Here is a 25,694-nt window from a genome sequence, read left to right as displayed (position 1 = left end):
ATTAATTTTTATGTATTAATTAGAATTTTTATACTTATGGTTCCAATTAATTTAACTTCTTTCTTCATTTAATATATTTTTAAAACTAATTAAACCCTTTATTACTTTCTTTTAATATTCAAACTAATTTTTCTTATTGAATATTCTAAAATTAATATTTTTTACTTATTATACTTTTGATATTAGGGCTTTGGAGTTGATTAGGATCTCTAAACATATATTTCGTATTAATAAATTTATATAGCTAGTATCAATAGCCAACTTACCCCTTTTGGTTTTAGAAACTAATACGATTGCCCCTTTTTTTGTCGACTTTAATATTAGACTCTTCAAATATTGGAAGAGAAACTGTTTGTTATGATGTTCTCACGAGAAGTTGACATATGCATCATGACACACCCACTCCTCAAGGGAGTGCAAGTCAAGGTATTTTGATAGACATGATTATTGATCTTTGAAAACAAATAAAATCTTATGATTTGAACATTTATAATAATGTCTAGTTCTCATGTTAGATTCAAGTTATAGAGAAACGGCAGCCATAATAAACTTCTCATGATGTGCTGTCACCAAATTAGCAATCTTGTATATAAACTAATGACAGTTTGTCGCCATATATATAGATTATATAACAGGAAGCTGGCTTTCATCAATGTCTTCAAGCAGAGTGCACTTCATTTTTGTTTTTCCTTCTTAACAAACATTATATGTAAAGATTCAACGTTAGAGATAAAATAATATCGAATTATATAATGATATATCATTATTTATACATAAAATTATGTATATAATTTTATTGATATAATATAGAATAATTGATAATTGTTCTTGTTTTTCTCTTTTCTTGAATTATATCTTGAATTAATTTTATTCATTAGTTTTTAATTATTTTAAGCTTATGCCATGTATATTTATATATTTCACATTTTAAAAGATTTATAACATAAATATGATTAAGTTAAAATTATTGTAACATATAGGCTTTTTTACTATGATTTTCATTTAAAAAAATTAACAAAGGTGATTTTGATATCCATTTTATAAATTTAAACAAGATATCAACATTATTATATAATTCTATAAGACCCCATGCTTTTATTAGTAACCGTAATTTCATTTTTTTTCTTTCACGACATTGAATTACTTATTTGATTGAAAGTTCGTAATAATTTTAGAATGGATCATTAGATTTAATAATTTGACCAATATCATAATCTTTTTTATTGAGATATACATATAATATTTTAGGATAACAAATCGTTTTTATCGAAATTTTTGTAACTATATTCATTATTTAATCTATTATAAAATCAATCACCGCTTTTTTAGTAGGAACATCATTTACATTGATCTCAATTTCATGAGATTTTATAAACTTTATGGATTCCTTCTATCTGTTAATTCAAGTTCAACCATAACAACATCATGCCTCTTCCCTCAAAAATGGAAAAATATGGAACATCCGTAAACTTTGTCTTCTCCTTGTTAAGTTTAACGTTCTTGCTTTCTGGGGTCAGGTAAGCCGTTAATTGTGGTTGTTACTGATTTTAGGTGGTCGACTAGTTTCGAATTGACGTTAAATGCAAAGGAGATGATTGATTAGCCAAAATTCATTCATTGTGGAACAGTTACTCAGAATCCGAAACTTTGGTAGCGTTACTGGAATAATGCAAGATATGCGAACACGCTACATGAGTAATGCAGACCATCCCTTAAAATTGCTGGAGTAATGTTGAATATCCGGTAGTGCCACTGGACTATTGCAAAACATCCTGTAACGGTACTGGTGTCATGTAAAACCTGCATTCAAGAACTCCTATAACATTGTTTGTTGGTTTGCACATTTAATATCCACCAGAAACCTCCACTCCGTTAATGTTCCTACAATGCAAAACCTTGGCATGTACCTGCTTTGGATATCTTTCCGGAAACCTTAACTCAGAATCCGTAATGCGGAGCCCCTGTAGCATACCTGGAATGCAAAGCCCTGCAGTTAGCTTTTGGTTATGATTTTATAATTGTGGAGGAATTACTTTGGGAATTTTAGGTTAGGCACATTTGTCTCAAGATGTTGGATTTTGGTCATTTTTTGTTTTCATTTTGTAAAAGAAATTCGTAAAATACTGCAAAATATTTGTTTGAGTTACGATGATGTTGTTTACTGCTACTCCTGACTTAGTGATGTGATTTCTTTGTTTAGAAACTAAGAGATGTTTTTGGTTTTCAGCATTTTGTTCTCGAGGAGAAATGCTGGAGGTTGACTGCCCTTGTGTTACTCCTGAGGTTGTCCTGAAAGCGTCTGGTCATGTTGATAAATTCACTGACCTTATGGTTAAGGATGAGAAAACAGGGACTTGTTATCGTGCTGACCACTTGCTTAAAGATTTTTGCAACGAGAAGCTTCAGAAAGACCTTAGCATATCTGCTAAGAAGGCGGCTGAATTTAGGCATGTGCTTGCAGTTTTGGATGATCTCTCAGCTGAAGAACTGGGTGCAAAGATCAAGGAGTATGTTATTACAGCTCCAGACACAAAGAATCCACTTTCTGACCCGTATCCATTCAACTTAATGTTTCAAACATCAATTGGTCCGTCTTGTTTGCCCCCTGGGTGAGTATAACTCATCTTTCAATAGCAACACATCCTAGTAATAATATCTGCTTTTCTATGTGAATTACTAAAATTTTATGAGTTATTTTGCATGCGCCCGTTGCTATGCTGAACTTATTTTCTACTGCAGGCATATGCGTCCTGAGACAGCGCAAGGCATATTTGTGAATTTTAAAGATTTGTACTTTTATAATGAGAAAAAGCTCCCTTTTGCTGCAGCTCAAATTGGTCAGGCTTTCAGAAATGAGATTTTTAATCTTTCCTTTTCAATTGCAAATTGAATGTCGTTTCTGGTTCTTCTTCATTGTTGAGATGTTATCATTGAGTGTGGTTGTGTGTGTGAGAGAGAGAAGTCCTAGTTTATCAAAAAATTTGCTCATATGTACAGATATCTCCTCATCAAGGTCTTTTGAGAGTCCGTGAATTTACACTAGCAGAGATTGAGCACTTTGTTGATCCTCAGGACAAATCCCACCCCAAATATGCAGAAGTTACAAACTTTCAGTTCTTGATGTTTCCAAGGGAAGAACAAATGCCTGGCCAATCTGCAAAGATTATTTGCCTTGGTGAAGCTGTTTCAAAGGTTTGCTTAAATTGTACTTAATTTGATCATTCCTCATGCCTTTGACATCTCTTCTTTCTTTTTTCATGTTGCCACCCACTTGCTGACAATTGTCTTGTTCATTGCTTTCAGGGAATTGTTAACAATGAAACTCTTGGCTACTTCATTGGAAGAGTTTATCTCTTCCTAACTCGCCTTGGCATAGACAAAAAACGTTTGCGTTTCCGTCAACATCTTGTAAATGAAATGGCTCATTATGCTGCTGACTGCTGGGATGCAGAGATTGAGTCTTCCTATGGGCGGATTGGGTGTGTTGGTATTGCAGATAGATCTGCAAATGACTTGCGCGCACACACTGTAAGATATTGAAACTCTGCAGAAATTTTTATGATTATTATGCTAGGCTAGATCATCATAAATTCATTTTCAGGTTTGTCACTATCATGATGCGATGCTGGGGTATTTGTGATGTGATCACTTGGTTTAGTTTCATCTCTATTATAGGCCAGACAGCGTAAAACACTGGAGGGCATGATTTATGGCTGGTAATTAATAATAATTACTGGAAAAGTTGCAGCAGAAAAGCGTTGGCAAAATATATATGTGCTTTACTATCCATACAACAAAATTCTGCATACTCATTTGCTATTGATTCTGTCACTCAACAGGATAAGAGTGGTGTCCCTCTTGTTGCTGCTGAGAAATTTTCAGAACCTCGGGAAGTGGTGGTATTGCTTTAATCATCACTACTGTTATTGATTGTTTATAATTTTTCCTCTTTTGATTAGTAATACGATTGCTTGACACGTTCTTAATTTCAGAATTTGGTTATGGTTCCAGTGAAAAAAGAGCTAGGTCTTGCATTCAAGGGAAACCAAAAGAATGTGGTTGAAGCATTGGAGGTAAATATCAGATGTATCTCTATTATTGACGCCAATATTTTTTATGCAATGATTTTAGAGGTCTTACTTGTATGAAAATAATTTTAAGTTTCTTACCATTTAGGCAATGAATGAGCAAGAAGCTTCGGAGATGACGGCTGCACTAGAATCCAAAGGAGAGGTGGAATTTCAAGTTTGTACCTTCGGGAAAAATGTGTGCATTAAGAAGAACATGGTCTCAATTTCGAAGGAGAAAAAGAAAGAACACCAGAGAGTTTTTACGCCTTCAGTAATTGAGCCATCATTTGGCATTGGACGGATAATATATTGCCTATATGAGCACTCTTACTACACAAGGCCAAGTAAAGCCGGGGATGAACAGTTGAATGTATTCGATTTCCCCCCTCTTGTGGCGCCTATTAAGTGCACAGTTTTCCCACTGGTTCAGGATCAACAGTTTGAAGAAGTTGCCAAAGAGATTTCCAAGTCACTTACGCTTGCTGGGATCTCACATAAGATCGATATTACAGGTATGTGCTCCAGACAAAAACTCTTTTAGTTAAAATATTTAGTGCCATCTGCATCAAGACTATTGAAGCTGTTAGACACGATTTTCTTTAATAAGGAACTGAAAAGATGTTTGCTCGATTGAAGAGAAATTAAGGATCACCAGCATCTTCTGTCTGCGTGTTTCTTGAAATGCATTTTTCTGTTCTTCATTTATTCTTGTTGTGCATACATATATTTTATCCAGCTGATTTTATGCATTGGTGTCTACAGGCACTTCAATTGGCAAGCGCTATGCAAGAACAGATGAACTCGGTGTACCTTTTGCTATCACTGCGGATTCAAAATCCTCAGTAACAATCCGAGAAACGGATAGCAAGGATCAAATCCGCGTTAATGTGGATGAGGCAGCATCAGTCGTGAAGGCTGTTACTGATGAACAAAAATCGTGGGAAGACGTATGGTCAAGTTGCCCTCATCAGTCGTCTGAGACTGCCGATGATTAACTTACATTGCCACTATTGGTTTCCAATATCATACATAACTCTTGATGCCTCTTGGACATCTGGGATTTGAACAAATAGAAATATGTAAAACACATTTCTCTCTGCACATTTCTGGAGGATTTTCATCTCTTTAGTGTTTAATTACAGGAATAATCGTATCTATCAGGTCTTTGTACTAATTACATTACACTATTCTGCAGAATTTTGCTTAATGTTTAACTTTGAGAATGGCTATCAGTGTTGCTAAGATGGCTAGGCTATTACATACTCCTTTTCCCTACATATTTTTTTAATTGTTGTGACAAAGAAACTTGTTGATTTAACAGATATTTTGACAAATTCAATTTGAGTTAAATTAATGGCATCTTATAATTCCAAAAACATTATATTGTTAACATTGTCCACCTCAAATTTCAAATAAATCACACATGAAATCAGGCTCCATTTTCTGTAACAACAAAACACTGATATTTTGATTTTATAATTTTACGTACCCAATTTAAAAGAAACAAGAAACAAGAAACAAGAAACAAGTCAGATGTGATATCCCAGAGAACGATGACATTTTCTTATTATAACATTTACCACCCCAAATTATAGCAAAACAGCGAGGAGAAGTCACATTTGATCTCGTGGCACTGAAACCTTAACATTGAAAGATAGGCCAAACGACTATTTCCCACCCAAGGTATGTTGTAATAACAAGTTTCCACTCTTTAACTATGAAAACACCAAATACCCACCCATGACCGGTTAAATTTAACAAAACCCTAACGGTGGTAAATTTAATCTCATTTTCCCCCCTAAAAGTTTAAAAACTAACATTTTTTCCCTAAGCTAAGTTTGAAAAGATCGCATTCCCCCCCTAGGGTTTATTTCCAAACCCTTTCACTTTCTCCGGCGCCATCGTCGGCCGTCTTCCCCTCCCGACGGTTTCTCTTCTACCGACGGCCTCCCTCAACTCCACCCCAACGCATCCGGCACAGAGATACGTCGTCTGGGAAGAGAAATCGTCTTCCCAGATGAAGACGACTCGTCTTCCCAGACGACGATGAGTCGTCTCGTCTTCGTTTGGGAAGACAAAGAACTTCGTCTTTCCCGACGAAGTTTTTCGTCTTCCACGGCTTCTCCGATCCGATCGGGCATCCAAATAGGAGGAAAGAGATCGTCGGACGGAGAGAATGCTTCGAGAGGGAGAGGTCGTTGGCAATGAAAGACGAAGGTGAAACTGCGATTTTTTTAAACTTAGGCTAGGGGAAAATTTTAGTTTTTAAAGTTTAGGGGGGCAAAAGTAGATTCTATTTTAGTTTATTTTTAATATTATAGAGAAAATGACAATTTTACCCTTACTACCGTTAGGGTTTTGTTAAATTTAACCAGTTATGAGTAGGTCTTTGGTGTTTCCATAGTTAAAGGGTGGAAACTTGTTATTACAATATACTTTGGGTGGGAAATAGTCGTTTGGCCTTGAAAGATATTTAGAGTTACAAGGAGGGTGATATTGTCAGAAATATATATTAGGCTTACAAGTGTGAAGATTGAAACTCATGGAAATATATATTGTGTAACATGAGTTTCAATCTTCATACTGATAAGTTCAATATATATTTCTGACAGCTATCATCTCAGCCATGGAAGCCACCGAAGGCAACCTCCACCTTCCTTGCCGGAAACACTCCCCTTAAGAATCATGCCGCCGCTGATGCCAACACCACCAGATCCGCTCAGTCGTCTCTTCCTCTCCGGCTTTCCCAGCCTAATCAGAGGTTCCACTTTCACCTTTCACTTTCCTTTTCCGTTTTTATGTTTTTATGTTTTCACCTTGGAAGAATTATGAATTTAATTTAGAATCAAATTCATGGGTTGTTAAAGAATTATCTATTTATTTTTAAGTCGTATTAAAGAAGTCAAGGGTTAGCTGATTCGAGTTTAGTAGATGTTTGGTTCACAATTTTAATATTTGAGTTGGTGTTGTGTTATTCTTCTGGCACGTCCATTGGTTTCTTACTCTTTCATATACCTTGATCTTCGGTTTCACTGCACTTGTGTCAAGTATATGAGCATGAATGTTAAGGGCTGACTATTTTTAATCATGGTTTGTTGTACGAACTTCTGAATAAAAAACTTCGGCTTTGATTACGAGCTTTTGATAATTTTGAAATGAAGATAATTGGAATCAGTTGCTGTAAACTGATGATGGTTCTAGGAAGGTTTGTAGCTATATTTCACAAATTGCGTAAGCCATTAGGGAACAGTGATCTTTACCGACGGTAAGATTACACTGAGACAAATATTTTTCACCGTTTTGTTTTTGTCTGTACTGAGCCGTATATACGGTAAATTTTCACAATAAAGGAAATTTTGGGAGATATTGATGGGGTGTTTGACTTTAATATTTTAAGGGATGTATATATATTTTTTATCCCTATTATATTATATTATTTATTATTAGATATTAATAACTATAATTGTTAATAAAAAAATCAATTTCACCCAACTTAAACTAAATAATTATGAGATTAGGGTTTTCAAATTGACTAAGATCTCTAAACATGTATTTCATATTAATAAATTTATATAACTGATATCACTAATCAATTTGTCCTGCTTTTAAAAACTAATAATGTTGTCATTTTCTTCATCAACCTCAATCTTAGACCTTTCAAATATTGGAAGAGACACTCTTAGTTAATGACATTCCCCCATAAGAAGTTAACATATGCATCATGATACACCCACTCCTCAAGGAAGTGCAAGTCAAGGTATTTTGGTAGACGTGATTATTGATCTTTGAAAACAAATTACATCTTATGATTTGAACATTCATAATAATGTCTACTTCTCATGTAGGATTCAAATTACAGAGTAATTAATGGCAACCATAATAAACTTCTCATGATGTGGTGTCACCGAATTAGCAGTCTGGTATATAAACTAATGGCAGTTTGCCTCCATTTATATCAGGAAGCTAGTTCTCATCAATGTCTTCAAGCAGAATGCACTACATTTTCTTTTCTTCTTAACAAACATTATATGTAAACATTCATCATTAGAAATAAAACAATATCAAATCACATGATGATTTGTCATTATTTATTAATAATTATTTGTATATATAATTTTATTAATATAATATATAATAACTAATAGTTATTCTTCTTTGTTTCTTTTCTTGATTATGTTTTTAATTTTATTCATCAGATTTCTATTATTTAAGTTTATGCCTAGACATGTCTATGGGTCAGGTTAGACCTTAAACTTGCATAATAATAAGCCTTTAGATCTGGCCAAACAATATAATTTTTAGGCATGTGCTTGCAGTTTTGGATGATCTCTCAGCTGAAGAACTGGGTACAAAGATCAAGGAGTATGTTATTACAGCTCCAGACACAAAGAATCCACTTTCTGACCGATATCCATTCAACTGAATGTTTCAAACGTCAATTGGCCCGTCTGGTTTGCTCCCTGGGTGAGTGTAACTCATCTTTCAATAGCAACACATCCTAGTAATAATATCTGCTTTTCTATGTGAATTACTAAAATTTTATGAGTTATTTTGCTTCCGCCCGTTGCCATGCTGCCTTATAACATTTGTAAAAACTAAGATTTAAAGATTTGTAAAAAAAATTAGAAATGAAAAATATTTAAATTGATTTATATAAAAAAAATTAAGAAAAACAAACTGTTGAAGGCTTTTGCAACAAATAGAAACATTTTTTTTTTTTTAAGTTTTCAATAATGTTGGGTTGAGCCGACTCATGGGTTTAACATTAAAGTCTATCGTCTAGCCCAAAAGCCTATGAGTCGGGTCTCTATTTGGCCTAACTGAATTGACATATCTATTTATACCACATATATCTATATATTTCACATTTTAAAAGAAATATGTGTTGAGTTAAAAACTGATGGTTTCATATAAACTTTTTCACTAAGATTTTCATTTAAAAAAGTTGGCTTTGACATTCATTTTGCAAAGCTTTAATCCAAATGAGATATTGATATTATTAAGTTCATGTCTATTTAGTGAAACTTCTATAATTACGTTCATCATTTAATCTACTATAAAATCAACCATCAATTTTTTAATAGCAACAATCTTTACATGATCTCAATTTTATGAGATTTTGTAAACCTTATTGACTCATTATCTTTGCTAATTTAATCATAACATCATCATGCCTTGCAGACAAAGGAAGAATCAAACAGATCTACTTTGTCTTCCTTCAAAGATAGAAAAATATCATTCTTTAACAACGTCAAGACTTGAACTTTGTTGTATTGAAGTCAATAACTGTAATATCTCTATTTGAGCAATATATATTATATCCTATAAAATGCTCTGGATGACCAATGATGGAACAACAAATTGTTCTTTGATTTAATCGCTTCTCAATAAACTTACAAATCCTTACTTATATGGAACATCCTTAAACTTAAATTGTCTAAGCTTCAGTCTTTTTATATCCAAAACTTAAAAAAAGAAACTTCGGCATAGATTTATAAGGAATTTTATTCATAATATACAATATCATCTTAACTGTTTTATCTGATAAATGCCCTGTGAAAAGTATTGTGCTCATAATGGTTGTCATCATATCTTTAAGACTGATTGAATTTTTTATCTACGTCGTCTTATTACAGAGTCTAAGAATCTTGAAAATACTTGTTATGAGTATGTTACTAACTTCAATGTTAATATAATTTCCAAATCTAAATAGGAACTCCTTCTTACTTAACCTTGATCTATTAACCAACTCCATATCACAAAATTCTAATCTATTGATCTATGAAACTTATACTTTTTATTATTACTCTTTCCCGTATAATTGAGCTTTGACTGAGGACAGAATTGGTTATGATTAATCCCTTCTACCTTCTGAATATTTTTTATTTTCATTTGACGCCAACAATATTATGGTTGGATAATAGCTGGTTTCAGACTGCATTGTTTTGTTAAGTCTACGCTTCCCATTCCAAGACAAAGAATATTCAGAAGACAACGTATAATTGACCCGTGACAGCCGTGGTCTCAGGTCTTTGATAAACAAGACAAAGAACTTTACCAGCCAATAATAAATAAAGACATTGACTTAAAAGACGAGTTTGAAATTGCAGTAGTATAGTTAGGTAAGAAATGAATTATTACACAAGAATTCCAAATATTGGATTTTTTTTTTTCAAGGTTTTAGGGTTCGAAATGGCTTTAGTGGCGTGAATTGAAATTAAAAAAAGCAAATAAGGTAAACTTAAATTTTTTTTTATATGAATAATTTTATAATTAAATTAATATTATGGTGGAAAGATACCCCTGGTTCATGACTACTGTTGAGCCTTTAACCAAATCAACAACTGATGAGGGGGTATCTTTACATAAATATATATATATATATATATATATATATATATATATATATAAATATATATATATATATATATATATATATATATATATATATATATATAATTTCATTATACCCTTTAAAATCATGCTATATATTTTTATTTTACTAATTTCCTCCTAATTTTGTTTGTCGGTGTCATGATGCAGACTGGGTAAATGATTGATGAAATTTTCATGTCAAATAATATTGCACTATATCATAAAAATACATTCTTACCCTTTGCAAAACACTTTTTCATTAACATGAAGAAATTTTCACTTTAAAAACACAACATTCAGTTTATTAAAATTCCGAAACTCATACCCTACACAGAAAACACAATAAAAAACAATAATATTTTAAAATCACAAAAAAAAACCTTATAGCCAAAAGGAAACAGAAACAAATGTTTCTTTATTTCTGTCGACAAAAACGTCTTTTTATTAATAAAGATGAAACATCGACGAAGAGACAAAGAGACATCTCTTCGTCTTTGTCGACAAAGAGATGTTTTTGTCTTTTTATTACTGTCCAAGAAGAGACAGTAGAAAGAGGCGGAGACGTTCTCTATCTCTTCTTGGACAAAGACGTATTTTTGTCGATAGAGACAAAAAGACTCTTTGTCTTTTCGTCGATGTTTTGTCTCTATCTATAGAGATGAAGAAACATTTGTCGTTGTCTTTTCTCAACTATTGCCATATCGGATGGTCATTGAAGAGGAAAGAAAAAAACCTAGGGATTTGGGGGTAAAAAAACTACTTTTCAAAAGTAGAAAAATTTTGAAAATAGGATAAAATTGTTAATTTTCAAAATTTAGAAGGAAAATGATAAAATTATAATTTTTTTAATATTATTAATAAAATAACGATTTTATTCTTAACTCTAACAAAAGTTGAATGATAAGTGAGTATTTGAATTTTTAAAAGTTGACAGACAGATGTTTGAAGTTTCATCATATCTTTGGTGGCAATAAGTCTTTCAGCCTATAAACTATTTGGCTCTCATCGATGTCTTCAAGCAGAGTGGAATTAAATATATTAGATTTGGTGAGCCATGTCCATTGTAGAGTGTATTCTTTTCAAACCAAGGCTCTGTGATGACAAATTCTCAACCTATAACGGTGGCTTGGGTGTATTTAATTCCTTTGATTTAAGACAAATTACGAGTCATAATTTTGTACTTCATAGTCGATGATTTAGTAATAATTTAGTAAAATATTAGATGTGGCCGGTTTCTCTTTAATGTAGACATTAGTGGTTGGAATGTTGTTATCGTTGCTAACAAAAAAAAAAAAAAAAGGAGAAGGTCAAATTTCGAGGTCTCTTTGAGAATTGTACAGTAGTTACAGATAGCAGGTATATTGACAAATCCTCTTGTATTATTACTTTGAAATATATAAGACGGACTGAATATTATAAATTGGAGGTATAAAAATACAAAGATATATAACTAATTAATCGTTTTTTTTTTTTCAATCATTTAAGGCCCCAACTTTATTATGTTTGGTTCTGCATTGACTTCATACTGGGGTCATTAGCTCTATGCCGCCCATTTTAAGCCGACCCGTGACAAATCTTTAATAAAGTAGTTAACCAGAGCCTCCACCAGCTAATAATAAATAAAGTTTTTAATCACTAGTTATATATATTCTTGCTAAAATTAAACTATTTTATATTTTTAATAACAGATTTTTAATTTTTTATTTAAAAAACTTTCAAATTTGTAATTATTAGTTTTATAAGTATATAAAAAATTAAAAAAAATATGAATTGAACTAAATTCAAACATTTTTTTACTTCATTTTCAGATATATATATATATATATATATATATATATATATATATATTTCTATTATATTTTATTGGCAATTCGATGGGAAAGGGACCACACTAGTCGTCTGAGTGTGTGGTGTGTAGGAGGTGCATTTTAGCGTCTTCTTACTAAGATAAATAAATGAGAAAATATATGATTCTCGTTAAAGAAACTCTACTCTTTTTCTCTTTCAAACTAGGAGGATTGGCATTTGGTTAAGATTGATCTATCTCTTTCCTTGGTTTGGTATTTAAAACCATTAGCCGCTGCCTTATTATAAGACCAAAAAGTTGACTCATTTCCTAATTGCATCAAATGCATTCACACTCAAAGTCATAAATAGTTGTTTAACCAATAAATATCAAGTCAAATCTTCTTTCATTTTAACATAGGAAAAGACAAAGCCACCATTTCATAACAACTAATTGTATATAAAAATGGATGTTATAATAAAAAAATAATTTATATATATAATTCTTATACTTTCACATGTCTTAACTTATATCACGAAATATTATCAGACTCAGTCAACTAAACGAAATATTCTAGATTCTCTTACCAGCAGTGAAGTTTCCGGCTTTTTGCTTGATTGGATCCTGTGAAAAGAGTTAAAATTTTCATCTTTTATCTTAATTGAGTTTCTTGTGAAAAGGGTTGAAGTTTCCGCGTTTAAACTAAGGTAAGTGTTGGGAAAAAAAATTCAATACATAAGTAACACAAACGAGATGATAGATGGCAAGTTTGGTTCCAATAAAACAGCTTCTCAAATGATGCAAAAGATTATCATGATTGATCTTTTCTACGTTTTCCTTTCTATTTCTATAGTGCAAACAAACTGGATTAGGGTTGGTTATTACTTGTATTCAATGTCTGAGATCCCCGTTTCGGAGATTAATTCTTCTCTCTTCACCCACATTATTTGTGCTCATACCGCTGTGAATTCCACCTCCTACCAGCTTTCTTTATCACCAGATGAAGAAGAACACCTGTCTACCTTCACACTTACTGTGAAGCAAAACAACCCATCTGTCACAACACTGCTATCCATTGGGGGTGTACACGCAAATTATTCAACCTTTTCTTCTATGGTAAGCAATTCTTCTTACAGGAAATCCTTCATCGATTCCTCGATGAGAATAGCCCGACGTTACGGCTTTCAAGGTCTTGATTTTGCTTGGATTTATCCAAACAAAACCTCTGATATGTTCAATATGGGTGATCTATTTAAAGAGTTGAAAGTAGCTGCTGATTTAGAGGCGAAACAGTCCAACCAGTCACAACTAATCTTGACGGCTATGGTTAATTATATGCCATGGGCATCCGGAGAACTATTCCCTATCGAGAAGATACAACAAAATTTGGATTGGGTTCATGTTTTGTCCAGTGATATTACTACTCCTCTCAAGAGCAACTTTACCGGTGCTCATGCAGCTCTGTATGATCCAAGTACTTCTAGTGATACAAATTATGGCATAACAGAATGGACCAACGGAGGATTATCAGCTAATAAAATTGTTTTGGGTTTGTTTTTCTATGGCTATGCATGGACGCTCAAGAGCCCGATGGAGAATGGTATTGGTGCAGCAGCAACGGGACCCGCCATTGATATGTCGGACGGATTTATAACCTATAGGAAAATCAAGAATTTCATTGAGGAAAATGGTCCGGATGCTCCTGTTATGTACAATTCAACTTATGTGGTGAATTACTGGTCAAAGAGAACAACTTGGATTGGTTTTGACGATGTTGAGGCCATTAGAGCTAAGGTTTCTTATGCCAAGGAGAAAAGGCTACCAGGCTACTTTGTGTGGCAAGTCTCCCATGATTTTAACTGGGTGCTTTCTAAAACTGCAGGTAACCTAAATTATACTTGATTTCTCTCCTATCCCTTTAAACTGAGATCTTCAGTTACATTAACATTGTTGATTAATTATTTTTCTAGCTGAAGTGGAGAAAGAAGATTCCTCAGTTAAGGTAGATAATGAAACCAGAAAAAATAAAAAGAGATCTTCGTTAGTAATCCCTTTGTCTACAACAGCTGTTGTTGCTCTTCTAATCGGAATATTTTTTACATTTTACTGCTGGAGGAGAAATCTCAAATCAAAAGGTAAGTTTGTTTAAGAATATTAATAATTATCCAATGTATTTCAATTTTCATTTTTCTTTGTTCAATTATTTAATTTCTTATGTTTTTTTGTTTGATTTTTTGGTTGACAGCATCATCTGCTGGAGATTTTAATTCCAACATTCCTAGTCTGACAGAATATACATTGGCGGAGATACAGGCAGCAACCAATGGATTTTCAAATGAAAATAAGCTTGGAGAAGGAGGATATGGCCCTGTTTACAAGGTAACTTTGATTATGCTATTTATCATTGATTTAAAAAATTTTCTGGCTATGCTTCAGGAGGAACATAGCATGCTTTACATATATTTTAAAAGGTACCAACTAAGTAGATTGCATTCTGCTAGGGAATATTGCCAAATGGAGAGGTAATTGCAGCGAAGAAACTTTCAAAAACATCCACCCAAGGATTTGAGGAATTCAAGAATGAGGTTATGCTTACTGCCAAGCTCCAACATGTAAATCTTGTCCGAGTCTTGGGTTTTTGCATTGACAAGAAAGAACAAATACTCATCTACGAATACATGCAAAACAAAAGCTTAGACTTCTACCTTTTCGGTCAGCATTTTATATTCAATTCTTGCTAATTTTTTCTCCTTTTGAAACAAAAGTTTATGCATTGATATTTTATATATGTTTAAATTTCATGTAGATCCCATTAGACGACTTATCTTGGATTGGAAAAAGCGTGTATATATTATTGAAGGGGTTATCCAAGGCCTTTTATATCTTCAAGAATATTCAAGGTTGACTATCATTCATCGAGATTTAAAAATTAGTAATGTGTTATTAGACGGAGAAATGAAACCTAAAATATCAGATTTTGGAATGGCTAAAATATTTGTCAAAGATGATCTTGAAGCACACACAAGTCGAATTGTTGGAACAAAGTAAGTTTATAATATTATATTATTGTGTCAAGAATTTGTTTGTCACACTTTTGACTGCATAATTAAGTATATAAATTATATGTCATCATATAATTTAGTGTTATATTATTTTTAATTCAAAATCATTCAATTACATAATAACATATTATTTATGAATTGTATACTGAAAAGTACATATACATAATTTTATTGTTTATATAATTAATTAACTTTGTGATATTTTCGTACACAGGGGTTATGTTCCTCCTGAATATGTTTTTAGAGGCATATACTCTATCAAATCTGATGTTTATAGTTTTGGAATTCTTCTTCTACAAATCATAAGTGGCAAAAGGATTTCCCTTTTATATGGTCCAGATGAAAGTTTAATTCTTGCAGACTATGTAAGTTATTTTCTTTAGAAGTTATTAATTCAAAATTTACTTGCATTAAAATAATTTATTTAATAATTTTCAGGCATACGAGTTGTGGAATCATGGTAAAGCCATGGAATTCATGGATGAATCGCTAGACGATACCTCTTTGTCATGTAAATTAACAAGATGCTTGCATATAGCTTTGTTGTGTGTCCAAGAAAATCCAATGGATAGACCATCCATGCCGGAAGTTTTCTCCATGCTCAAAACTGAAATGCCAGGTATGATGATTCCAAAGAAGCCTGCTTTCTCACAACTAAATGAATCTATAGTAGTACACTTGGAAGGTCATTCGGGAAAAACTCCCTCAATTAATGATGTAACAATTTCAGACGTTTCACTTAGATGAATTACAAATGTCATCGTGTCTGCAATCTAGCAAGCTAGCCATGATCAATCCCTTCTTACTTTAGCTTCTTTGTCCTATTAAACTGTATACATCTAATTTTAAATATTTAATTGAGTATTCAGATATATCATTATTATTATGAATCATAATTTTGTATTTCATGGTTGACCAGTGAAATATTACCTATTGGAGGCTTTAGATAACACTTAACTACAGTTTTTAAACCCATTATCTAAAATAATATACGCTATAATTTTAAAAAAATTTTATTAAAAAGTTAACAATAAACATTAGTTACAAAAGTATTGTAGCATTATAAGATATCAAACAACGAATTTAATAGTATTGTATTAGAAAATTAATAATAAATTATAATTACGAAAACATTATAGTGTTATAAGATATAAAACAACGGATTTAATAATCATTGTAATATATTAGAATTTTAGTTATGATTTAATTAGATATAAAATATTATGGTGCTTCTTTACGTTTTCACAAAAATTCGATATGATTCTTCATTATTATTTCGCTCCTCACGATTTCATTTCTTTTCTAATTCCAAATTGTCATTTTTTTTCATTCTTATTTCGCTGCTCATATAAATTGTCATTTAGGGAGAAAAATACTGTTTGGCGAATTTCGTAAAACATTTTATTTCATTTTTTTCTCCTCACATTTTATTTTTTCTTGACCTTTGTCAATCTTATAAGTTGAATCAGTTCGATTTAATTTAATTTAAATTCAAATTGATTTTAAATTAAAAGATTTAACTTATTTTAAAATTAAATCAAATTAGGTGCTACTGAATTTGTTGTTCCTTGCCCATTCGTGGTTCAAATTAGCGTTTTAAATCTAACCTAACTTAATTTAAAAAATCATAAAAAAAAAGGTTCATAGAAAATGTTAAGACTTGCAATGCATTTATTAGCAAATGATCTAATGCATTGGTTAACTTATATTAATTGTCAAAGTATAATTAGAATTTTTTTTTAATTTAGGGTTTCAATTAATCCGATTAATTTAACTTGTTTTTTCCTTTAATAATTTTTAAACTAAACCCTTTAATAGTTTATGGGTCATGCAATTTTTCTTAATTAATATTTTTTAACTTATCATAGTTACGACTAATACAACCGTCAAAGTTCCTTTGATATATGAAATTTAAAATGCCGAATTTGAACAATTTACATTAAGAAATAATTTATACTAATGTGAACGAAGATTAAAACTAAAGAAAAATGAGAAATATTGTCAGAGTAAAAATAAATAAATTTAAAAAAAAAAAACATTGACCAATCTGATTCTTCTTTGAGTTGTAAATTTTAGACTCATATACATAATTATGTAGGGATTTAGACTTTAGGGTGCTCAACTTGTTTCTCTGTTTGCCAATTTTAATTTTAAAAAAGTATTCTGACTAATTTAGGTTAATTTCATATCAGTTCAAACAAGATTTCCAGACGGATTTCAGTTTTAAATTGATCCAAACACAATTTTAAATAGATTTTTTATTTAAAAAATTCAACTCAAATTTGATTTTTTAAATATATTATTATTTAGGCTAACAAATTGTGTAAACAATATCAATTAGCTTCATATTAAATAGAGAAGTAATGAAATTTTACTGATTATACAAATTGTTTGATTTTCATGTTGGATGTATAAACATGAACCAAAAAATATATATATAATTATTAAACATGTGACATTCATATTTTACCACAAGTAAACCCATTCGACATGTTTATGACCTATTTAATTGGGATATAATAAAATTATATGTATTTTAAATGAATATTAAATATTAATAATGATATATTATTATATAATTAAGTATTTTGAATAATAATAAAATCAACAATTTTGGTATTAATAATATTGTATTATTATATAATTAAGTAATTTTGAATTAAGAATAAAATAAGAGTCAATTATATCATGACATGTCATCATTACTAAATAATCTGATACTCATTTTAATGCGCATATCATTACTCTTTGAATTAAGTATAGAATAACACTATCATTATTATCATTGATACTTAATTTGATACTCATTTTAAATGCACATATTATTGCTCAATTTACTTAACCCACTTTGTTAGTTGTGCCCCACTAGTATTACAAATAGATTGTATACAAACGCATCATGTCACGGATAAATGAATATTGTGTTATAAATATGTTATACAAAGGCTCAAGTTTTACTCAAATCTATGGTTCTAATTTATAGTTTAGATTCATAATTTGAATTCACAACTCATTAATAAAACATCATTATTCTACCCAAAGTTGGGTTTCTTTCGTTTCTCTCCAAAACAAAACTTGGTTTAACTCCAAAGTTGGCTCCTCTCAATTGAGTCTTAAAAATAGCCATGCTAAGGGACTCCTTGGTATAAGTTTGCTTTTATGTTTAACAATGTCACTCTAATTTAGAAAATATTACTTTAATAATTTATTTTTTATTACTGATATTATTTTGTTTATTTTCTTAATTAATAAAATATTTCAGTAATCTTCTATTTGTAGTGGTGATATTAGGGATAATTTAATTACTATTTTTACTTTAAGTATTTAAAGATTATCAAGTTAATATTGATTGTATTACAATTTCATCTTTACTTATTAATTTTGAAGACAGAAATATTTTTATCCCAATTATTAGAACAAATGACATGAACAAATTTTAATAATAATTATATTTAAGGAAATTTTAACAAAACAATATTTTAGTATTCTTTAGTTATTTCTAATCAAACACAATAATTATTTATGTTTAAAAAATTTTTAAGCTAATATATCTTTGTAGTAATTTTTTTTATAATAAAATATTATCTAAACTAAATGCACTCTAGCTTAGGTACGCTACATTTAAATTGAAATTACAACTTACATTATGTTTGCCCGGCACATTCTAACGAGTTGCCATCGAATCCATTAGGCTTGATATCAAAATCTCTAGTTTACTTTTTCGATTGTCCATCCAACTTTTGCAGGTAATCAATCAATTTTCAAATTCAGTCCTCAAACATGACTAGGGTATGATGTAACCCCTCATTAGTGGTTAATTTGATTAGAGACTCAATATTTAGAATCGATGGATTAGAGTCCTCTTTACACCATATTATTAGTTAAATTATAAAATTATTCATATAAAAAAGAAATTTAAGTTTATCTTTTGTGCTTGTTTAATTTTAACTCACACCACTAAAAGAGTTTTTGAATCTTAAAATGTAAACAAATGTAACTTCTGGAATTTTTTAGTACATAATCATTTTTCAATGAAACTAAATATACATATTTTTTAGTATATAATTAAATGTGTATGCAATTATATGCACAAAAATATATACGTATAGTATTATTTATCATCTTTTAACATTAATTTAAAAAAAAAAAACTTTGTAAGGTTTAAGGTTTAAAGTTATAGTTTAATGTTTATAAAAAACTTATGTAGTCACATATCCAAGTGTACCATGGTAATTCCAAACTCAGCCTCTTAAGTCAGTGCCTTATTTATTTTTGGCTGGTAAAGGTCTTGCCTTCTTTGTCAAAGATTTGACACCATGGTTGGAACCGGTAAAATTAGAATGAGCAGCGTAGAGTTAATGGCCTCATTAAGTAGTCAATGCAGATCCAACTATAATATTGTTGGGCATTAAATGTTAAAAAAAAAAACGATTAATTTAGTTATGTATCTTTGTATTTTTTATACTCTAATTTTTAATGTTTACTCATTCTTTGAATATTTCATCTATTAATACAAGAAGATTTGTCAATATACCTGCAATATGCAATTACTGTACAATTCTCTCGAAAATTGGCTTTTTTTTTTTTTGAATTTTTTGCTAGCAATAATTACAACATTCTAGCTAGTAATCTCTGAATCAAAGAGAAACTGGCCACATCCAATATTTTACTAACTTATTGCTACGTCATCAACTACGAACTACAAAAGTGTTTCACGAAATATTAAACAGGATTTATCCGACTCAGTCACCTAAATGGGATTCTACGGTCTCTTTCCAGCAGCGAAAAGTTTCAATCTTTTTGCTTGATAGGATAGCGTGTGCAAATGGTTGAAGCTTCAACGCATAAACCGAGCTAAGTGTTGGGAAGAAAATTCAACACTACTTTCTCCTCTACTTGAGATATGCATATAAATAAGTAGTACAAACGAGTTGAAGATAGCAAGTTTGGTTCCAATCAAGCAGCGTATCAAATGATGCAGAAGATTATCATGATTGATCTTTTCTATATTTTCCTTTCTATTTCTATAGCGCAAACAAACTGGGTTAGGGTTGGTTATCACTGGTATTCAATGTACGATTTCCCCGTTTCGGAGATAAATTCTTCTCTCTTCACCCACATCATTTGTGCTTATACCGCTGTGAATTCCTCCTCCTACCAGCTTTCGTTATCACCAGCTGAAGAAGAAAAACTGTCTACCTTCACACTTACTGTGAGACAAAACAACCCATCTGTCACTACACTGCTATCCATTGGGGGTGTAGATGCAAATTATTCAACCTTTTCTTCAATGGTAAGCAATTCTTCTTACAGAAAATCCTTCATCGATTCCTCGATAAGAATAGCCCGACGTTACGGCTTTCAAGGCCTTGACTTTGTTTGGATTTATCCAAACACAACCTCTGATCTGTTCAATATGGGTGTTCTATTTAAAGAGTTGAAAGTAGCTGCTGATTTAGAGGCGAAACACTCCAACCAGTCACAACTGATCTTGACGGCTGCCGTTTATTGTTTGCCAGTGGTATACTCAGAAAGTTTTCCTATCGCGATGATACAACAAAATTTGGATTGGGTCCATGTTGTGTGTAATGATTTGACTACTCCTCTCGAGAGCAACTTTACCGGTGCTCATGCAGCTCTGTATGATCCAAGTACTTTATATGATACAAATTATGGCATAAGAGAATGGATCAACGGAGGATTATCAGCTAATAAAATTGTTTTGGTTTTGTTTTTCTATGGCTACGCATGGACGCTCAAGAGCCCGATGGACAATGGTATTGGTGCAGAAGCAACTGGAGGACGAACAGTAACCTATAGGAAAATCAAGAATTACATTGAGGATAATGGTCGAGATGTCCCTGTAATGTACAATTCAACTTATGTGGTGAATTACTGGTCAAAGGGAACAACTTGGATTGGTTTCGATGATGTTGAGGCCATTAGAGCTAAGGTTTCTTATGCCAAGGAGAAAAAACTGCTTGGCTACTCTGTGTGGGAAGTCTCCTTTGATTTTAACTGGGCTCTTTCTAAAGCTGCAGGTAACCTAAATTATACTAGATTTCTCCTCTATCCCTTTGAATTGAGATCTTTAATTACATTAATATTGTTGATTAACTATTTTTCTAGCTGAAGTGGAGATAAAAGATTCCTCAGTTCAGGTGGATAATGAAAGTAGTAAAAATAAAAAGAGGTCTTCGTTAGCAGTCCCTTTGTCTACAACAGCTGCTGTTGCTCTTCTAATTGGAATAGTTTCTATATTTTCCTGCTGGAGGAGAAATCTCAAACTAAAAGGTATATAAGTTTGTTTAAGAATATTAATAATTCTCCAATTTTTTTTACAGTGAAGGAGTAAGAAGCCGTTCAATTTTCTTTTTCCTTTGTCCAATTTTTTAAATTCTTATGTTTTTGTTTGATTTCTTGGTTGACAGCATCATCTGCTGGAGATTTTCATTCCAACATTCCTAGTCTGACAGAATATACATTGGCGGAGATAGAGGCAGCAACCAATGGATTTTCAATTGAAAATAAGCTTGGACAAGGAGGATATGGCCCTGTTTACAAGGTAACTTTGGTTTCGCTATTTATCATTGATTCTAGGCCAAAATAGTTGTTCCCACCCCAGGTCTGATATAATTCCAGCACTCACCTATGAACTTTCAAAAATCCAAAATTTCGCCTATAAGTCAAATTATATTAAATCTCTCAATTAGATATAAAGGTGGAATCATCATTTCAACAATAATATTAAAAAAATAATAATAATTTATTACATTCACCCCTCAGGTTTTAATAATTAACAATTTTATATCTACCTAAAGTTTTTCAGTTTTGAAAAATCATATTTTCTCTCCCAAACCAAAGGTTTTTTTTTCTTTACTTCTCCGACTACCATCTTTATCTATGGCCACTATCGAATCTACCCTAAACCGTTGTCATTGAAGTCTTCTCACCGCTCCAACCATAGAAGACAGAAATCCAAACAATTTTCATCTAAAAACCTAGACAATTTTTGTATGAAAATCTAGACAAATCGTTTGGACATGTGATCTTCCAGATGATTCATCTAGACGTCGTTGTCCAGACAATTTATTTGCATTTTCATTCTTTGTGGCCAAAGAGTTGAGAAGACTTTGATAGCAACGTTTTATGGTGAATTCAACGGTTTCCAAAGACAGAGATGATGGTCGGAGAGGTAAAAAAAAAAAACCTTAAATTTGGGAGGGAAACGTGATTTTTCAAAAATAAAAAATTTTAGGTAAAGGAAAAGTTGTTAGTTTTTATAACTTGGAGGGAAAATGTAATAAATTAATTTTTAATATTATTATTGAAATGACAGTTTTACCTTTATAATTAACTTAAAATTTTAATAGAATTTGACTCATGGGTGAGACTTTAGGTTTTTGAAAGTTGGCAGGTTGGAGTTCAGATTTATATCAAACCTTGGGTGGGCACAAGTCTTCTGGCCTTGATTCTATGCTTCAGGAGGAACATAGCATGCTTTAAATACGTATTAAAAGGTAACAACCAATTGGAGTGCATTCTGCTAGGGAATATTGCCAAATGGAGAGGTAATAGCAGCGAAGAAACTTTCAAAAACATCCACCCAAGGATTTGAGGAATTTAAGAATGAGGTTATGCTTACTGCCAAGCTCCAACATGTAAATCTTGTCCGAGTTTTGGGTTTTTGCATTGACAAGGAAGAACAAATACTCATCTACGAATACATGCAAAACAAAAGCTTAGACTTGTACCTTTTCGGTCAGCCTTTTATTTTCAATTTCTGCAATTATTTCTCCTTTTCAAACAAAAGTTTTTGCATTTATGTTTTATATATCCTTAAAATTTGATGTAGATCCTATTAGACGGCTTAGTTTGGATTGGAAAAAGCGTGTGCATATTATTGAAGGAATTACCCAAGGACTTTTATATCTTCAAGAATATTCAAGATTAACCATTATTCATCGAGATTTAAAAGTAAGCAACGTGTTATTAGACAAAAAAATGAATTCCAAAATATCTGATTTTGGAATGGCTAGAATATTTGCCAAAGATGATCTTGAAGCAAACACAAGTCGTATCGTAGGAACAATGTAAGTTTATATGCTCTTAATATAATATTATTGTGCCAAGAATTTGTTCGTCACACATTTGAATACATAATCGGGTATATAAATGTTATGTCATCATATGATTATTAAATTTTACTAAATCATTAATTTAAAATCATTCATGTATCCAATTATCTATCAAAAATATGTATACATACTTTTATTATTTAAATAATTAATTAACTTTGTCATGTTTATGTATGCAGTGGCTATGTTCCTCCTGAATATGCTCTAAGAGGCACATACTCAACCAAATCCGATGTTTATAGTTTTGGGGTTCTACTTCTACAAATCATAAGTGGCAAATGGATTTCCTTTCTATATGGTCCAAATGAAAATTTAAGTCTTCTAGACTACGTAAGTTTAATATTTTTAAAAGCTATTAGTTTAAAATTTACTTGTATTAAAATAATTTATTTGATAATGTACAGGCATATGAATTGTGGAATCATGGTAAAGCCATGGAATTCATGGATGAAACACTAGACGATAGTTCTTTGTCATGTAAATTGACGAGATGCTTGCATATAGCTTTGTTGTGTGTCCAAGAAAATCCAATGGATAGGCCATCCATGCCAGAAGTTTTCTCCATGCTCAAAACTGAAATGTCCGATATGATGATTCCAAAGAAGCCTGCTTTCTCAAAACAAAATGAATCAACAACAATAAACTTAAAAGGTCATTCAGGGTGTTCTTCATCAGTTAATAATGTAACAATTTCAGATGTTTCTGCTAGATGAATTATAAATATCATTGTGTCTGCAATGTTGTAGGTTGGACATGATAAATCCCTTCTCACTTTAGTTTTTGTGTTCAATAAAATTATATATATTTAGTTTTAAGTATCTAATTGAATATTTAAATAATATATCAACATTATTATGAATCATAATTTTGTATTTTGTAGTTGACTAGTGAAATAGTTGTTGCGAGCACAAAACAAAATTGGCAATTTTCCAAGTCTTTCAGAATTTTTTAGTAAGTGCAGTAAAGAAGAAAACCAAGACCTTTACATACCAATAATAATCAAAGATACTGACTTAAAAGGATGAGTTTGGAATCGTTATAGTTAAATAAGAAATAAGTTCTTAAGTAAAAAAAAGTTTTTTTAATTAATTTGAAGAATGTGATTATATACGAAAGTATTCCATAGTTATAGATTTTTCAGTTTTTGTAGGTTTCAAAAGCTGGTTTTAATTAAAATTTAAAAAAAAAAACAACAAAGATAAACTTAAATTCGTTTTTATGTGAATAATTTTTTAATTAAATTAAGAATATAATTAAAATTACAAAATCAAGAAAAATGCCCTGTAGAGTCTCTGATTGGTTGCCTTTGGTCATTACCACTGGATGACATTACACCGGCAAGCGAGAGCTGGATGACATGCACGTAGTTTGTTTTAACTTTATTACTTCATATTGAGTAATCAAAAATCTTGACAATATTGTCAATTGGTCACCGTTGGAACCTCTTTGGTTTGTTGTCCGATCCCAATTAAACCCCAAGTGGGAAAAACATTGCACATGGAAATTTGGTTTATTATTATTGTTATTTTATTTTATTTATCTTTTATGTTTTATATAAAAAATTAAAATAATTATAATTGTTAGGACTTTAACCTAACACCTCACCTCTATATGCATGATATCTGACCAAGTTTATGTTTTATTAAATCAATTCATATTTATATTTAATTAACAATTATATAAAATTATATTGAATAATTTTTTTTTTATATTTGGTTGATTTAACCACCAGTTAGACTGGATTAACCCTCCTTTCAATGGATGGCGTCCGGTCCAACTCTAAAAATATTGTATGAAACATTAATTTTAATTTTTCATAAATAATCCAAAATTTCATGATAAATTCATTTAACCAGTCCTTTATTTTTTATCTATTATTATATCAAAAATAATATGTTTTTAATTAATATCATTTTAGCAAAAAAAAAATTATTAAACTATAAAATAAATTCACAAAATATATACATATATACATAGTAATAATAATTAATAATTCATTATGATATTTTCAAAAGAAAAATTAACATTAAAATACTTTACAAAATCGTTAATCGAGTGAACTTACTGTTTTCATATCTGTGTAAGTCATATAAATAATGTTTACATGAACTTCACCTTTAGAAATATAAAAAAAAAAAAATTGTCATTAACATATTGAGAACCATATTGTTTGATTTTCATCAACATATTGAGAATCATATTTTTTTTATCTAATTGGGTTCAAGTTTGGTATAAACAGATTATCTCTTCAAATATTTTGTCG

The 25,694-nt window shown here is 31.0% G+C and overlaps 3 protein-coding genes across 4 annotated transcripts in view; all 3 read left to right on the top strand.

Annotated features, from left to right (window-relative positions):
* Positions 1–5,065, top strand: part of LOC123214337 (glycine--tRNA ligase, mitochondrial 1-like) — a gene marked incomplete at its 5' end in the record, with an annotated part of 39,676 nt that extends 34,611 nt beyond the window's left edge. The window contains 8 exons of the mRNA XM_044634084.1: positions 2,284–2,609; positions 2,740–2,855; positions 2,996–3,192; positions 3,304–3,528; positions 3,840–3,899; positions 3,993–4,073; positions 4,177–4,582; positions 4,833–5,065. Coding sequence (XP_044490019.1) covers positions 2,284–2,609; positions 2,740–2,855; positions 2,996–3,192; positions 3,304–3,528; positions 3,840–3,899; positions 3,993–4,073; positions 4,177–4,582; positions 4,833–5,065 — 1,644 coding nt within the window. The remainder of the gene's footprint in view (positions 1–2,283; positions 2,610–2,739; positions 2,856–2,995; positions 3,193–3,303; positions 3,529–3,839; positions 3,900–3,992; positions 4,074–4,176; positions 4,583–4,832) is intronic.
* A 7,907-nt stretch (positions 5,066–12,972) lies between these two features.
* On the top strand, positions 12,973–16,183 carry LOC123213475 (cysteine-rich receptor-like protein kinase 10). 2 transcript variants are annotated; one of them, XM_044632909.1, is made up of 7 exons: positions 12,973–14,113; positions 14,202–14,366; positions 14,477–14,610; positions 14,733–14,943; positions 15,038–15,131; positions 15,508–15,658; positions 15,732–16,183. In XM_044632909.1, the coding sequence occupies exons 1-7, from the start codon at positions 12,985–12,987 to the stop codon at positions 16,038–16,040; spliced, it is 2,193 nt and encodes a 730-aa protein (XP_044488844.1). In that variant the 5' UTR covers positions 12,973–12,984; the 3' UTR covers positions 16,041–16,183. The 2 variants fall into 2 exon arrangements, with proteins under 2 accessions (XP_044488844.1, XP_044488842.1); XM_044632907.1 differs by having other exon boundaries at positions 15,038–15,275.
* Positions 16,184–20,030: 3,847 nt separating this feature from the next.
* LOC123213470 (putative cysteine-rich receptor-like protein kinase 12) lies at positions 20,031–24,246 on the top strand. The gene is made up of 7 exons (XM_044632905.1): positions 20,031–21,334; positions 21,423–21,587; positions 21,725–21,858; positions 22,844–23,054; positions 23,149–23,386; positions 23,611–23,761; positions 23,836–24,246. The coding sequence occupies exons 1-7, from the start codon at positions 20,266–20,268 to the stop codon at positions 24,142–24,144; spliced, it is 2,277 nt and encodes a 758-aa protein (XP_044488840.1). The 5' UTR covers positions 20,031–20,265; the 3' UTR covers positions 24,145–24,246.
* Positions 24,247–25,694: the final 1,448 nt, after the last annotated feature.

This window comes from Mangifera indica, chromosome 4, assembly GCF_011075055.1.
Source record: "Mangifera indica cultivar Alphonso chromosome 4, CATAS_Mindica_2.1, whole genome shotgun sequence".
In the NCBI taxonomy this organism is placed as follows: Eukaryota; Viridiplantae; Streptophyta; class Magnoliopsida; order Sapindales; family Anacardiaceae; genus Mangifera; species Mangifera indica.
The sequence above is the reverse complement of the archived record's forward strand: the minus strand, read 5'-3'. Positions and strand labels throughout refer to the sequence as shown.

Coding starts and splice junctions, on each gene's coding strand:
- LOC123213470 (XM_044632905.1), top strand. CDS start 20,266: ATGATGCAGAAGATTATCATGATTGATCTTTTCTATATTTTCCTTTCT. Junction 21,588..21,724: donor GAGAAATCTCAAACTAAAAG/GTATATAAGTTT, acceptor CTTGGTTGACAG/CATCATCTGCTGGAGATTTT. Junction 23,387..23,610: donor AGTCGTATCGTAGGAACAAT/GTAAGTTTATAT, acceptor TTATGTATGCAG/TGGCTATGTTCCTCCTGAAT.
- LOC123213475 (XM_044632907.1), top strand. CDS start 12,985: ATGATAGATGGCAAGTTTGGTTCCAATAAAACAGCTTCTCAAATGATG. Junction 14,114..14,201: donor GGTGCTTTCTAAAACTGCAG/GTAACCTAAATT, acceptor TTATTTTTCTAG/CTGAAGTGGAGAAAGAAGAT. Junction 14,611..14,732: donor GATATGGCCCTGTTTACAAG/GTAACTTTGATT, acceptor GCATTCTGCTAG/GGAATATTGCCAAATGGAGA.